Genomic DNA, 15,426 nt, shown 5'->3' with positions numbered 1-15,426 from the left:
ACTGACAAGCTGCTCACTCAAGTGTTCACCTGGATCCTCTCCTTGACTGTTTTCTTATTTTTCCTTGTCTTTTCATGCCTTGTTCAGAGAGGCATGCAAAGTATTTTAAGGCTTCCACTTTGGCCATTCTGTTGGCATTTGGCCCCGAGGAAAGAGAGAGGAGAAATTTCTATTTGGACACAAAAATGAAGAGATTTTATTTTATATGCCAAGGGCCATATTGACCTCACAAGTCATCTTTCTTGGCCTTGGCTCTGAATGAATATGCTGATTACGAGAGGCTATCATACGTAACATCAATTTGATAAATTTGACGGTTGCATTGCTCTTCTCGCCTCTGATATTTTTTTCCAAAGGGGTGTACAAGCACCAGGAGGCAAAGTTGACGCTTCTCCTATACCACATGAGAGCGCTGGCCCACAGCTCCTTGAGTCGGATTTTGCTGGAGACCTGGCCAATGGATGGATTTGTATGCTCACACACAAATCGGGAAAACCTAAGTGAAGAATAATGTGGAACACTAACCAGAGATGGGGACTCGCAACGCAGACTCGGACTTATGAGACTTAAATCGCTAGTTTTTTTAGACTCGTCCACTTAATACTCAAGACTTGACTTGAACTCTTCTTTTGGGATGAGTCTCTATGGCAGAGTTCACCAATTTCGAGGTCCGGATTCCTGCTGGTTTTAGAGGTTTCTGCCGACCAACACACCTGATACTAAAGTTCAGGATCGTTATCAGGCATGCTGATGAGCTGTTTATAAGAATCAGGTGCGCTAGTGGGCGGAAACATCGAACACCTGCAGGACTCCAGACCTTGAGGACCGAAATTGGTGAACCCTGCTCTATGGTGTGGCTTGCTCTCGTTTTCTTACACCAAATGTCTGTGTGTGTTGTGTATGTGTGTGTTAAGAATGTGCGTGCGGCTCAGGTGCCAGTTCATAGGTTGTCCCTCTCTCTCCCTACCTTTCCATGTGCCCGAGCAACGTCCAGTGTTAATGACGTAGTGTAGACAAATGCAACAGCAACACAAACAAGTCCATGTCTTGGACTTGAGTTGTACTATTCAGGCACTTGACACTTGACTTGGACTTGGAACCTAAAGACTTGGACTTGACTTGGACTGGTGAGTCAAAGACTTGAGACTTGACTTAGACTTAGCCTGCGAGACTTGTGCCCATCTCTGAAGTTTGTGGTACTATCTTTGTGGGCCATCCCGTTGACATAATGCATTTCCTTGACCCTCAAAAAGAGGTCTTAAGTCCAAAATGGGCCCACAAGGACAAGTGGACCCCACAAGTCTGTAAAATCCCGGAATATGGGCCTGACCATGTAGCAAAAACAAAAATACACTCATAGAAAATTCAATGGTTGCCTATAGCCTAATATTTCGTAGCTGGAGCGAAAACATCAGGTAATTCCTGTTTAACAACATAAAGAAGAACCATCTTTATTCATATTTATTTGTCATGTGTACACACTAGGGGCGGGTGATATAGCTTAAAAATTATATCACAATATTTCAAGGACATTTGTGATGATTATGTTTTTGATGATATGGGTAATAATTACTGAACAATATATTTGTGATTGGTACTTGGGAAGAACACCACTTATTGCAGCACAATATTTAAGCCACCTTTTTTCACAATTGAAATGTAAACAAAGTGCAAATATAGCAACCATAATAGAATGTAATGGAAATAAAAACAGGCCAGGTAGTGTTTTCCCTGCGAGGTATAACATAACTGCCTTAAGCAAGTAAAACACAAACCTTCAGTAATCAGTTGCAAATTGCATGAGTCAAGAAAGTCCTTTACTTTGATCCTCGTGTCTTAGAAGCAAAAAACGTTGCCAATGATATGGTAGCAGCCAGTTTGTGGCATCATGCTTTGTACATCGCAGACAAATGTGTTGTTGAAAAAAAAAATTCCTCTGCGATTGTTTAGGTCAGGGTTCACCAATTCCGGTCCTTGAGGTCCGGAGTCCTAAAGGTTTTAGATGTTTCTACCCACTAGCACACCTGATTCATATTATCAGCTCATCAGCATGCCTGATAACGTGTGTTGGTAGGCGGAAACATCTATAGCCTAACCTGCAGGACTCCGGACCTCAAAGGCGAGAATTGGTGAACCCTGCTTTAGACGATTACCCATCAACAAGTTTAAAAGAAAGAAAAAAACAATCAGTGATCCAATTATATGGCACAAATATCTATTCACTCACTTTATTTACTGAGTAGGTAGGTATTGAGTTGACTGTTGTACTAAATAGTATTATATGTGTTCTATGCCACAGATACAACATTAAGCCGCCAAGAAAAATCAAAATTTTACAAATGCAGTTGAAACAATACACTCTGTTTAGTTTGACTTATCTTTTCTTTCTTTTTTTGCCTTTTCCAGGTTTCAGCTGAGCCCGAGGGCATCAGCTTTGTGTACCAAGGCTTTATCCAGGATGAAGACTATGGACAGTTTGGACTACAGAGACTTGGTATGTCTTTGCAAAACTGTGTGAGCATTCATGAGAAAAAATCAAATTTCCCCCTGATGGTCAAAATAAATTTATAATTCAGCTTTGCTCCTCCTGTGTGAGATACATTATTTTGCTTTCACTAGGATGTATTCTACACAACAAATACAATAACTATGTTGAAAACACACATTGACAAATGACAAATGAAATATCTAAAATATTGAATGCAATATTTGCTCAGCATCCAGAATGTATACATACAGCTCTATCAAAGGTACTAAGATTACAAAGATAATGTTACATGCTGAATGACAGAGATATTATAATAACAATCAATTTATTATTGTATCTGTAGTAGTGTTGCACAGTACCTTTACCATACCTCGATGTTTCGGTGCAAAAAATGGCTCAGTATAGTTTTTTTTAAGCACAGGTTGTTGTTTTTTTTAATATACGAGACAGCTCGCCAACTTTGTATCTTAAAGGCAGGTAAATGCCGCCTGTCTACAGATATGCGGGAAATGCCTTAAGTAAGTGGAATGAGAAAAAACGTAAGTGGAATGCCTTCTTTTTGCGTGTTTGTGTCTGTGTGAGAGGACACAGGAAGATGGCACTCAAGCGCTCGCTGCCTGTCCACTCGTAGAGAATCATGACGCGCGAAGTGACATATTGAACTTTTTTGCTTACATGGCCTACAGCCACGGCTAGCCAAGCGACACGACAAAGCCTGTCTGTAAGGCTTGTTTTAAAGTTTCTGTGGCTTGAGGCAGGAACACATCCAATAATGGCCAGGCACCTCCCTAACTGGCATCCTGAATTATACCACCAGTTGAAAGAGCGACAGGTTGTGATGCATTTTTGACTCTTCCCTTAAAAAAAGTAAGTCGAGTATGAATTATTTTGTTGCTAGTTTGTAGTATTTGATTAGGCATTCGACTACCGTAGTTGGGAGCCGAATGGAGAAGAGCAGACACACACACGCACACACAAGGAGCTAGAGTTCTTCTGATACCGTTTTTTTTTGCCCCCAATGCCCAGTTTTGCAGTATCGGCCGATAACGTACCGATACCTACGTTTTTTTTTCTTTTCTCAACATGTCAAAGCTCTCCTGCCATTGGTTCAGAGCGTTCAAGGTCCAAAAGGATATCTTGGCTCAGCATGCAGTGAACATATCACACATCAGTGAATGTCGTGCACAAGCAGGACACAACGTTACGTTGAGTCATTACAGTGCAACTGTGTTGCCAATATCTACAACGGATTACATCAAATGCAGTCAAATACAGTACTTCAAGAATATGGCTTGCGTTGTGAAAGATCATACAGTATATACATAAATATATACAGTATGTCCATACATTGACATGTATACATCCTAATATTTGGAATTAATAAAAAATAATAAAAATTTGAAGCTCTTCTGTCAGTTTTAATTTTGCTGCTTTTGCTAATGTTATAGATTTTTGCCGAGGTACCGTTTCAGTACCGGTATTGAGATACTTTATACAGGTAGGTTATAGTATCAAAGTCAAAATTTTTGTATCGCGACAATACTAATCTATATGAATTATTAGGGCCAGAGCAGCAAGCCAGTTGAAAATTTGTTAAAAAATCCTTATGATGTTGATCATGTCTCGGACCGAATATTGTGACTTTTCTGCAAAGGGCGTGGCCATTAAAGTGCCGAAAAGTCTAATGATTCACTGTGACAATAAAAGATGCAGTAACTTGACCCAAATTATCCTATCTTCTCACAGTTTTACATATTTGATGACAGTCCAGGCCTGAAGACATCTACGAACTAAATAGACCTTACCAGAAAGGTCGAGTCATGTAATACCCCTGTAGTTGCAATACACCCTCCAGTCCCCCTCCTTAAAAGGGAGACCAGCACCCTGGTCTGCATTCCAGAGACACTGTCCCCAATGTCCTTGCGATGCTGCCGAGGCATGTTAACCAGGACAGCCCCACAACATCCAGAGACTTCAGGAATGCTGGCCAGATACATCCCAAGGAGCCTTTTAACCACTTCGGCAACATTAAACCCCTAATATACCTCAGAGTCCCCAGACTATGCTTATTCATAGGAAGGTGTGTTGGTGGAATTGAGGATGTCTTCGAAATATTCCCAAATGACTGGCAGCATTCCGAGTGGAGGCCAGCACTGCTGCATCCCCACTATACAGAGTGTTGTTGGTGCACTGCTACCCCTTCCTGAGATACCGTGGAGCAGAATTTCTTCAAAGCCATCCGGAAGTCATTCTCAATGGCCCAATTTAATTATTCTCACTTCGGAGTTTTTGCCTCGGGACCATCAGAGCTGTGTTTCACATGGTCTGCTATCTTCTGTAGCCACGGATCGGACTGCCAAGTGCCAGCTCGTTTGGCAACCAAGTCCCTTGGCCCCTGCCACAAATGGTGAGCCCATAGGAAGGGGGACCCTCCTTACCTTTTCAGGCTTTGCCCGTCTGGCCCCATGGGTGCAGGAGCACCAGGTGCACGCCATTGAGCCCCACCACTCGGTCTGGCTCCAGAGGTCCATTAAAAGTAACTAACCATCATAGGAGTTCTTTGGACTACATTTGACTCGTGATTTTTCCCCTCAATGTTGACCATATACTCTTTTGTAACATACATACAGTTGTAGCGATTATTTGGGTTGCCGTAATGGCGTATGAGAAATTTAAACGGTACTGAGGGGAGTTGTAATTTCCTCAGCAACTTCTGGGGCATCACGTTGACTTTGCTTGTTTGTAGGAGCAAAATAAATGATAAAAATCCTATTATCAAGTATTCATAATCTGAAGTTGCTACTTTAGTTAATCATGGAGTTATTTGCTTTCATAAGAGAATTACTAATCTACTCAGTAAACACAAATTATTCGGCAGAAATTGAATTTTACAAATGTTTTTAGTAAACACACAAATATATCAGTCACAGCCTAACCTATTAATGAAACCGAATAAAAATGTGAATCAAAGATTAAAAGAAAACATGCAACCTAACTAACTAAGATAAAAAGGGAATGAAAAAGGTAGGTGGGGGATAAAGATGGAAGCGTTTTGGCCTGTCAATCCTTTTATGTTTGAATAAAAGCGTTGCACCAGTAGTATATGGTCAGATTGCAATGAAAGCAACTTACGGACTGGTTCAGTTGCACGGGAGAGAGAGAGAGAGACTCGACGAGCATCGATCCTCGGTTGAATGCTGGAACGCTGCACTGGAGTCTCTGTTTGATGGTAGTGTGCGGGGCCGCTGCAGGTCTCCGGTTTAGGCGAGGTGCACGCGCAGCATGAAGGCCGCGGCAGGTCGTTGGGTGGCGCATGTCCCGGTTGGTGGTGTTGTGCTTGCGCGGATGAGAGGCCGCAGGCAGGTGGTTTGATGCTTTGCGGGGCGTCTTGGGCGCACGGATGGAGCAGAAAGGGGTCGCTGGCGCGCAGCGGCTTGGTGCCTAACAGTCGTCGTAGAACCAGGTCGGCGGGGCGCTGCGTGATTCTGAGAGCGGAAGGTCGGAACAGACACGCGCGCCTTGGGGATGCGCAGGGTGGTTACGAGTCCTTGCTTGATGCGTGCTTTGGAGCGCGCGTTGTGGCTCAAGTCCAGGGGTCAAAGAAAGAAGCCGCGTGGTCTCTCAGCGTGTTCAGTGACCACGTCTCTCGTGATGGTCAGGAGCAGTTCATAGGGCGAAGGAGGGGGGACGAGAGCAGGAGGGGAAGAGAGCAGGTTCCTTTGCGCGCTTGCTTTTAAACTGTATCCCAGAGGGCCGGCAGTTTGGTCCCGCCTCTTCCGTGTGCATGAAGCAGACTTTTGGGATAGTATTTGATAATTTTTTATCAGAATTGACAAGTCAGATGCTTCATTAATCATTCTGAACACATTTCAAACATTACAGCGATCATAAAGTTATTGAATCTGCTAAGCTTACTAATTAGCTAAACTTAGGTGGCTACAGAAATTACACACTTCATTCATTTGAGATAGACATACAGGTTGTGTACAAAGGTAAACAACAGGAGACACTTGATGTCAGTCAAGTACATCCCGAATTATGTAGACTTCAGATTAATTAGGAGCGGCAGGATTCTTGAGGATAACTGATATTGACCGCTGGAGGGCACTGTTGTACCATATAATTTCCAAAAGAGCATTGTTTCCAACAACACATGGCTAATTAATGTGGATAGACCAGACCATAAAAGATGGTCTGGGGACTGATAACCAGTTTTATCGCTAGTTTGCTTGCTTCAGGTCTGTAGGAGCTGTGGTATGCGTTTCCTGGGGGTTGTAAAATGAAATCCAGTTCCTGCTGGAGGGAAACTCAAAGAGTCCTTTTGAACTGAAAACACAGAGTTAAGACGTGCACACACATTTCCCAGGGGGAAATGTTTAAAAAGGCAAATAAAATTGAGGGTGACGGGCAATATTTGTTACACAGTATTGATATATATATATATATATATATATATATATATATATATATATATATATAATATTTTTTTTTGTATTGTCTTTTTTTTGCAGGTTTGAGCGTGAGAGAGAATTTCACATTCACTGACCCTGAAACCAACACGTCCACCAACAGCAATTCTGTTGCTGTAGCAATCCTCGTGCCTTTATTTGCCCTTATCTTGGCTGGATTCGGTTTTTATCTCTACAAACAGAGGTATATTCTTCACTGGATATATTTTGCGTTCTTTGCTAGATTTAAAGCAATGCTGTAATAATGGTCAACTTGTTATCCTCCAATTCACTTAACTCATTTGCTCCCAAAAACGTATACAAATTTTCTATTTTAAATGTTCTCAAGGTCCCTAAAACGTATCTATGCGTTTTCTATGTTTGTTTGTTTTTTTAATTGTTTTTTTATGCTAGAGCATACAGAAGGCTTTGGAGTAGCCTCTGTCCTGAAGAGGTCGTTTAAAGCAATGGTGGTTATTACAAAAAACGGCCAGCAGGTGGAAGCAGAGTAAAAGAAATCAACCAGGGCCATGTTGCAAAAAATATATTTTCCCCAGTGTTTTAAACAGATTTGTGAATAATGATGAAATTTATAAACTTAAACTTACTTAAAACATAAACAGATAGAAATGTACTTTTTTTTTCCTGATGAAAGAAGAAACGTTAATCTTTCTTTTGTTAGGTTCCATGTTTTTATTGCAATAGAACACAATGTTCTGTGGGCCTTGCAAAATTAGTCAAAATCCAGTAAAACAGCCGCGAGCAAAGGGGGTTGCTTCAGTGAAAATGGCTGGGAGTGAATGAGTTAATATAGAATGTATTGTAAAATATTGGATTATTGCATCTTTGCATTATGTAGCTTACTTTTTGTTAATTGTTAGCTAGCAGTGGAAGGTGCACTGCTTTTTCAACAATAATAACCACTGAGCCTCATCTACCTACTGCAGCTGTCCACAGCAAGCTAATGGACACATGTTTATTGGTTCAGAATGAGGGAGCATAAATAAGATGCTCTGTATCAACTAATTTGCAAGCCCTTCCTTTATCTGCAGGAAAACGGACAAAGCGCAGTACACAGGCTGTTCTGTGCACGAGAACAACAACGGACAAGCCACATTTGAGAATCCCATGTACAACACCAACACAAAAGCTGCCGAGGGGAAAGTCGTGCGCTTTGACCCCAATCTCAACACCATCTGCACCATGGTTTGATGCCTCCAGCATCCGCGAGAAAGACTTTGTTTGCTTAACATGAATATATATTGACATATTTAGACTTTTTCCGGTTGATGCCAAACAAAGTCCTAGAGCTCCTCAGAAATACAAAGCACACTTTCGTGAATACTGAGAGGTCCCTTGCCATTTGCAGTATAAACACAAAAGGTAAGAAATGGAAATGAGGAAGAAGTGCCTCATCGCTTTCTTTTAAGTTGTTGAAGAAGAGTGGCTTGCTACACTCTGTGAGTGTTGGGATGTGGTCCAATAGTTTTATGCTATTTAGGGTAATTATATCACAATGCCAAATGATACATTTTAAATTTGATTGTCATGTCCACATCAAGACATGTTTTGTGGATGCGGGAATCCCACATATTTTGTTTTATTTTAAACCTCAACACTGGGGTGTATTCTTTTTCAAGTGGTGGGAATTTCAGAAGATGTTTTCTCTCTCCGAATACAGTCGGTGCTCTCTCTCTCTCTCTCTCTCTCTCTCTCTCTCTCTCTTTTTTTTAAAGGTATATGGCCAGTTTTGCCTATTTAATTGGTTGGTGCCGCCTACTGACAAACTATATGGGCCTCGATTTAATTACTGAAGTGCAGTACCATTTTTCTCGTTCCAATGGGAAAGCTTTTACTTTTACCATGCAGTATTCTCAGACAATTTATTTTGTTTGCTACTGGTTTGTGTGCCATTAGTTTGTTTATCCACAGAAGCATGTTTAAATGTGAGCGTTGAAATGACAACTAGTCCGCATAAGTCTAGTCTTTTGAGTGCATTGGTCATATTGGGTGAAAGTATCTACCGGTATATTGAAATGAATCAGAGTCCTTTATTTTCACTAGTTGTATTTGGATTATTGTATTTAACTAATTTTTTAAATTGGAACAATAATAATCAATAATCTCAAAGTAGGACATTTTTGCATCATTTTTACAGGGTCTATTTGGTGTCAAATTTAAGCATGTGTGCAGCATTGATGACCAGCTTTTAGTTTTTAATCCATGATCAAAAGAGAAAGATGTAAAATGTCAACCTGTCATGAGATTCAGTTAACATTACAGTATGTTTTTATTGTCTTTCTTATTTTACTCCAAGAAGGAACGTCCAAATCTTGATTGTTATGAGTACTGCAAAAATAAGAAGTGTTCGCAGTGACGTGCAGTAAGCTCTACGTTCTGGTAGGCAGGCAGTCGCAAATTGAGACGCACACACTAATGACAAATTTGTGTGTTGACAGCAGGGTTATTATAGTTTTGGAAATTTCATTATAGTTAGTTTTTATTTCGTTTTGAGTTTTATTTTTTAAATTTAATTTTGTTATATTTTATTAGTTTTAGTTATTTCAGAATTGCTTAGTTTTTGTTTATTTTTAGTATTAGTTTTCTTTTCTTTTTTAATGTGTATTGTGTGTAACATTTTATAAATGCAATGGTAAAATGAAAAAAGTAACGCACTTCTTACTTAGTGTTGCCTTTCAGCTGAATTAAATGATAAAAAAATAGGAAAAAAAAAAGGCAAGCCTTTGGAGCCAAAAGTCAAACACGCAAAATTGTCAGCTTGGAGCGACGTCATCTGAAGGTGCCTTTCTATTGGCTGCTGCCAGATGACATCTCTTCCATGCAACACACTTTCAAACGTCTTTATTTCGGTTAATATCCAAATTATACTTAAATCACATTTAAAAATCAACCCCAAAGGCTCATATATTAAAATAATTACCTAAGATGAAAACTAAGGACATTTTCACTTTAATTATAGTTAGTTTTAGCATTTTTATTTTTATTTTATTTTATTAACAAAAATGTTTGGAATTGCAATTAGTTATTTCGTTAGTTTGAGCTAACTAAAATTACCTTGTTTGGCAGGCAAATGTACAACTTATCTTAACTATGGTGACCATATTTTCATTTCCCAAAAAAAGAGGACACTCGGCCCGACCTTCAATGAAACAGAGTTTACTTATAGATGACATACATTTGAACTATTTTAACGTTATGTACTGTATGCCTCCTCTGTATGGGTAAAAAATAAAACAAAAAAATTACTCTCTTTTAACTCGACAAGATGAATAATGACACAAGTAAGTAAGTCCAACATTGTTTGCTCCGCGATTGAATTATTATTTTTTTAACTACTCTCACTGCAAAAACTTAATTTTTTTTAATTTAACCTAAATTTACTTATTTTGATTTGACAAGTTATTTTTACTTAAAAATTGTCAGGCAAGATCATTGTGCTTATTTAAGATACATATTACTTAATTATCTTATTTGATCAAGCAATCTTGGCATTGAGTGTTAACAGACAGTTTTAAGTACTGTGAGGATTAAAACAAGCATTTCCCACATTTTAAGATGACAACTAACCAACATCAAAGGCTCTAAACTGGGTTTTCATAAGTTTTCTTATTTTAAGATTTTGCATAATCTAGTAATAAGATACATGGAAAAAAATATGAAAGTAGTAGTAGTAGAAAGTATGAAAACAGACGAGTGCAATATGGTTCATTTTTCCTTGTTTCAGTACCAGCTCAGTGGTCTAGTGGTGGAGTGCCTACCCTCAGACTTGAAGGTTGTGGGTTCAATTCCTGGCTGGGTCATGACAAACAAAATGGCAACTGTTACCTCCCTACTTAACACTCAGGCTATGTCAAAAAACACTCATGTATTTTAAGAAAATAGTTCTATTTATTACAGCTTGAAAAAAGTTGACATTACTTGTTTTTAGTCAAGAAAATAGTTATATTTATTACAGCTTGAAAAAAGTTGACATGAATTGTTTTTAGTCTGAAAATACTATTTTAAAGACCGCAGTGGTTGATATGGACCTAGTATTATTTGCTTTTTTTTTCAAAATCTTACAGGTAAATTTAAGTAAAAAATTCTTATTCTGTTGGCAGATAATGTTGCTTATTTGAAGTAATAATTTTCTTATTTTACTATATTTTTTTCTTAAAATTTCTACAGTCCTTTTTGCAGTGCATTAGGTCAATTGGGGATCATACCCTCCGCCTCTAGTGTGGCAGCTCAACGCTTTACCATTCAGCCAAAGTTCTGGGCCACCGACACAGCTTTGGACAGTACAGGTAGTCCCCAACTTACGAACACAATGGGTTCTGAGAGTTTGTAAGTCGAATTTGTTTCAAATTAAATATGATCAAATTACTTAAAAAAATATAATAAAAATGTTTAAAAAAAAAATAATACATCATCCATCCACCCTTCAGCCGAACCACTTTTTCTCACAATATATTAAAAAACATTTTTACACAGTACGATGCAATCAAAACAAAAATAAATATGCTTACTGTACATAGATGGTGGAGGAGTTATTGAACTGAGTTAATGTGAGGCTGCTGAAGTGGAAGGCATTATGGTAATGCGAAACTGTTTTTCGACTGTCCGTGAAGTGCACTTGAATGTGATTGGTACATATGACGAGTCAAGATGGCGACCGCCGAGTCAGATTCAAGTGATTTCGAAGCTGAAGAGATATTGTATGTTTTGCTACTACGCTGATTAAGACGACGACTGAGGGCTGCTTCTTATGAACATCTTCCAGGAGAGCCCTTGAAATTTACTCAGTGTAGTGCCAATATTTGGTGTACCGTGCATGAAGTACCATGCATGAAGTGGACATTGGCTCCTGTGCCGTGCATCGCCGGACATAGAGGTAGATGAAATGCTAAAATGGCACGGTGCTGCTCGACAGGGGTTGTGGCAGACAGGGGCACAATACCGTACACAACACAACACAATACCGTAATGTATGATGTGGCGCGCACTTAAAAATATTAACTTGCTAGCAAAATACAGCATTTATGGACATCAGTTAGCCGTTGTTCGTATCTGTAAATGTTCCTAAGTCGGATGTTCGTAACGAGAAGACTACCTGTATTTGAATGCTAAGGAAGAAAGGTACGTAAACGCTGACCTATTTGCTTCTTAAAAGAATATAAAAACTCAAAATACTATAACATTAACACGCATGCAGAAAATCTCTCTTTTATTCCTTACACCCCTCATGATTGACTTGGGAGCAGTCTGCAGTCTGCCACTTGCGGTAAACGCGGTGCACTCCGCCTCCCATTTGCCGGACAGTGAAAAACAGACATTTTCATGAATTTAACAAACGATGCTCGAAAAGGATGTAATAAAGTGGACATCTCTGGGCAAAACAGCCTAATTCCTCACAAAATCAAGCTAGCAAAAGTAATAACAATATCAAACAAGTGAAACAGCCGGATAATCGAAGCACATCCAAAAAGCCAAGCTTTTGTACCATACTGAAAAGTACGAATAATTTTGTGTCCCTTACTTTGCTGAAGATTGGGTAGCTAAGGCATCCTTCAAAAGCTGACGTTTTTCCTCAAAAGAAAGGTGTGAAAATTGTTTTATATTCTCCAGTGGCGTCATCTGGCCACCAGATTCCATATTTTGAATTCACGAATGCACACTGTACGTTCTCGCATATGAATAATGGAGCGACTTAAAAAGTCAGCGTAGCGATCTCCCTAAATACATATATGACTTTTATACTGGGAAACTGACTACGCGCGAACACACATCGCTATGCAGAAAGGGCTGGTAGCACTCACCCCACAATCCCACATATGTTATTGGGACTCTTTATTCTTACTTATTATAGCATTTTATTCGCCTCACTTTTTTGGAAAACCAGGGTTCAAACCCCGCTTGGACCACATTTTTCCATAGTTCGATACCAACTGACTATCATATCAGGAAATGGATTAGAATTTCTCTGAAATGATTAGATAGACTGTTTTAATTTTTTTCACATTTCCTGCCCGGCTTAGCACCTTTACCTAACTAATTAAACGAGCAATTATTATTCCAACAAATATACAACTAACATGAACAAAGAATAATGCACAAACATGAACCACCATCAGTATTAGAATTTCCATCTGTTTGATCCTTTCTTCATCATAGCAGTGCCTTTAATAATGTATGGGCATATGTTTTCAAAGGAGACATACCATTTACTGCATTAGTCAACATAGCTACAATATACTGTGTGCTCTGTAATAAAAATGTTGAGCAGAAGTGAGTGTGTGAGCGTGTGTGCTCATCGTTTCATGTTTCAACTGCATGTTGGCTAAGAGGTGATCCACTATAGTGCTGTGTACCTCTATCATTGTTCCATTTTGTACATTTATACAGTTTTGATACTTGATGGAACTCTTTGGTGAGATGTCATGTGTTATCAATATGTAATATATTTTGCAAAGCGCATATTTCTTATGTATGAGGATTTTGAAAGATGCATCTGGTGAAAGCAGAGGACAAGTTAAGTTCAGATCACAGATCACCTTCAAACATTACCGTACTCTTCTGAAATATTAGATATGAATATGTAAATACACAGACGTTTTGTAAAGAGATATATTTTTATTCAAATTAAGTGTTTGTAATTTATTGAAAATATGTACAATTCACATTTGAAAATGTAAATGTCATGTAAGATTACAAGATGTTTTGTATATTTTTTCTTTAGCAGCAATGTATAAACCCTTAATTTATATTAAAAAAATATGAAATCAAGTTCAGATGTGCTGTTTTATTTTCTCATTACAGACATTGTGTGATCAATGAAACGCTCCACTTTGCTACACTTATTGCAATGTAAACGCTGACAGAACTAAATGTTTTATTATTCGGGTACCGTTGCCCATCTTATTTATTTATTTTTATGAGTTTTCCATTTGCTGACCGCTGCTCAGTTCAGCACTGATGTTATCACTGTTGGAGGCACCCTCCACATACACTTGAAGCCTGGAACAACATAGTGTACCAATAAATTCTTGTTAACAGCAACATATTTGCCACTTATTAAAATAATTGATGATATCATGATTTTTATTCCCACTATGCATATTTTTTGTGTGCCTGAGGCTGCATTGGTAACTATTGAAAGTTGGTGTTATTCTTTGGCTCTTTTGGCTTAGGCCCCGTCCGTCAGAGGTTGCCACAGTGAGTAACTCACGATATGTTTGGCAGTTTTGATGGCCTTGCTGGTAAGCTTATAAACGGACGTAAAGTGACCTTTAGGTGCTCAAAGCAAAAAAAAGGGGCACATGATAACGTGCCTGCACTATTCACTAGGGGTGTTAAAAAAATCGATTCGGCAATATATCGCAATATTACAGTACGCAATTCTCGAATCAATTCAATGTGCGGCCGAATACATTTTTAAACATCACCTTTTGATGGAAATATTCAACAAAATGTCTTACTTTGGGTTAGGGTTCACATTTTAAGCATGGAAGAATGTCATATTAATGGAACATTAAGCCTTAATATTTTTATTTCAGTGCTGTTCAAACATGAAACAGACTGCAACCTGTTACAATACAGTGGCTTATAAGCCTGACTTTTTAGATAAATAAATACATTTTCATATAAATCTTACATTGTACATGTACAAGTTTACTGCTTAGTCTTCTTCTTTTCCTTTCGGCTTTTCCCTCAGGGGTCGCCACAGCAAATCAGTTGCCTCCATCTAACCATGTCCCCAGCATCTTCTGCTCTCACACCAACTACCTTCATGTCCTCTTTAACAAACCTCCTCTTTGGTCTATCTCTAGACCTCCTGCTTAGCATTTGAAAACTCAGCATCCTTCTGCCAATATACTCACTATCTCTCCTCTGGACATGTCCAAACCATCTCAGTTTGGCCTCTCTGACTTTATCTCCAAAGCCTCTTAACGTGTGCTGTCCCTCTGATGTACTCATTCCTGAATCTATCCATCCTGGTCACTCCCAGAGAACCTCAGCAGCTTCATCTCTGCTACCTCCAGCTCTGTGTCGTTTCTACAGTGGCAGTGTCTCCAGACCAAACAACATTGCTGGTCTCACCACAGTTTTATAAACCTTTCCTTTCATTTGAGCTGAAACTTTTTTATCACACATCACACCTGACACTTTTTTCCACCCGTTCCAGCCTGCCTGCATACACTTCTTCACTTATTTTCAACACTCCATTGCTCTGGACTGTTGACCCTAAATACTTCAACTCCTCCACCTTCTTGGTCTCTTTTCCCTGTAACCTCACTTTTCCACTTGGGTCCCTCCCATTTACACACAGATACTCCGTCTTGCTATGACTAACCTTCATTCACCTCCTTTCCAGGGCAAGTCTCCATGCCTCTAGCTTCACCTCCACCTGTTCCCTGCTCTCACTACAGATCAAAATGTCATCTTCAAACATCATAGTCTATGGAGATTTCTGTCTTACCTCATCTGTCA

The 15,426-nt window shown here is 39.1% G+C and overlaps 1 protein-coding gene across 6 annotated transcripts in view; it reads left to right on the top strand.

The window, feature by feature from the left end:
• LOC147171791 (CUB and sushi domain-containing protein 3-like) overlaps positions 1-13,722 on the top strand; it is a 499,351-nt gene extending 485,629 nt beyond the window's left edge. For 4 of the 6 annotated variants that reach the window (XM_086078287.1, XM_086078288.1, XM_086078289.1 and 1 more), the window contains 4 exons: positions 357-469; positions 2,407-2,494; positions 7,000-7,141; positions 7,989-13,722. In XM_086078287.1, coding sequence (XP_085934413.1) covers positions 357-469; positions 2,407-2,494; positions 7,000-7,141; positions 7,989-8,148 — 503 coding nt within the window. In that variant the 3' untranslated portion in view covers positions 8,149-13,722. Of the gene's footprint in view, positions 1-356; positions 1,979-2,406; positions 2,495-6,999; positions 7,142-7,988 lie in introns of those variants that run through there. The other 2 variants (XR_015095358.1, XM_086078290.1) reach the window with 2 other exon arrangements.
• Positions 13,723-15,426: the final 1,704 nt, after the last annotated feature.

Source organism: Leptonotus elevatus, chromosome 6, assembly GCF_054856555.1.
Source record: "Leptonotus elevatus isolate MCC_2025b chromosome 6, RoL_Lele_1.0, whole genome shotgun sequence".
Lineage (NCBI taxonomy): Eukaryota > Metazoa > Chordata > Actinopteri > Syngnathiformes > Syngnathidae > Leptonotus > Leptonotus elevatus.
The sequence above is the reverse complement of the archived record's forward strand: the minus strand, read 5'-3'. Positions and strand labels throughout refer to the sequence as shown.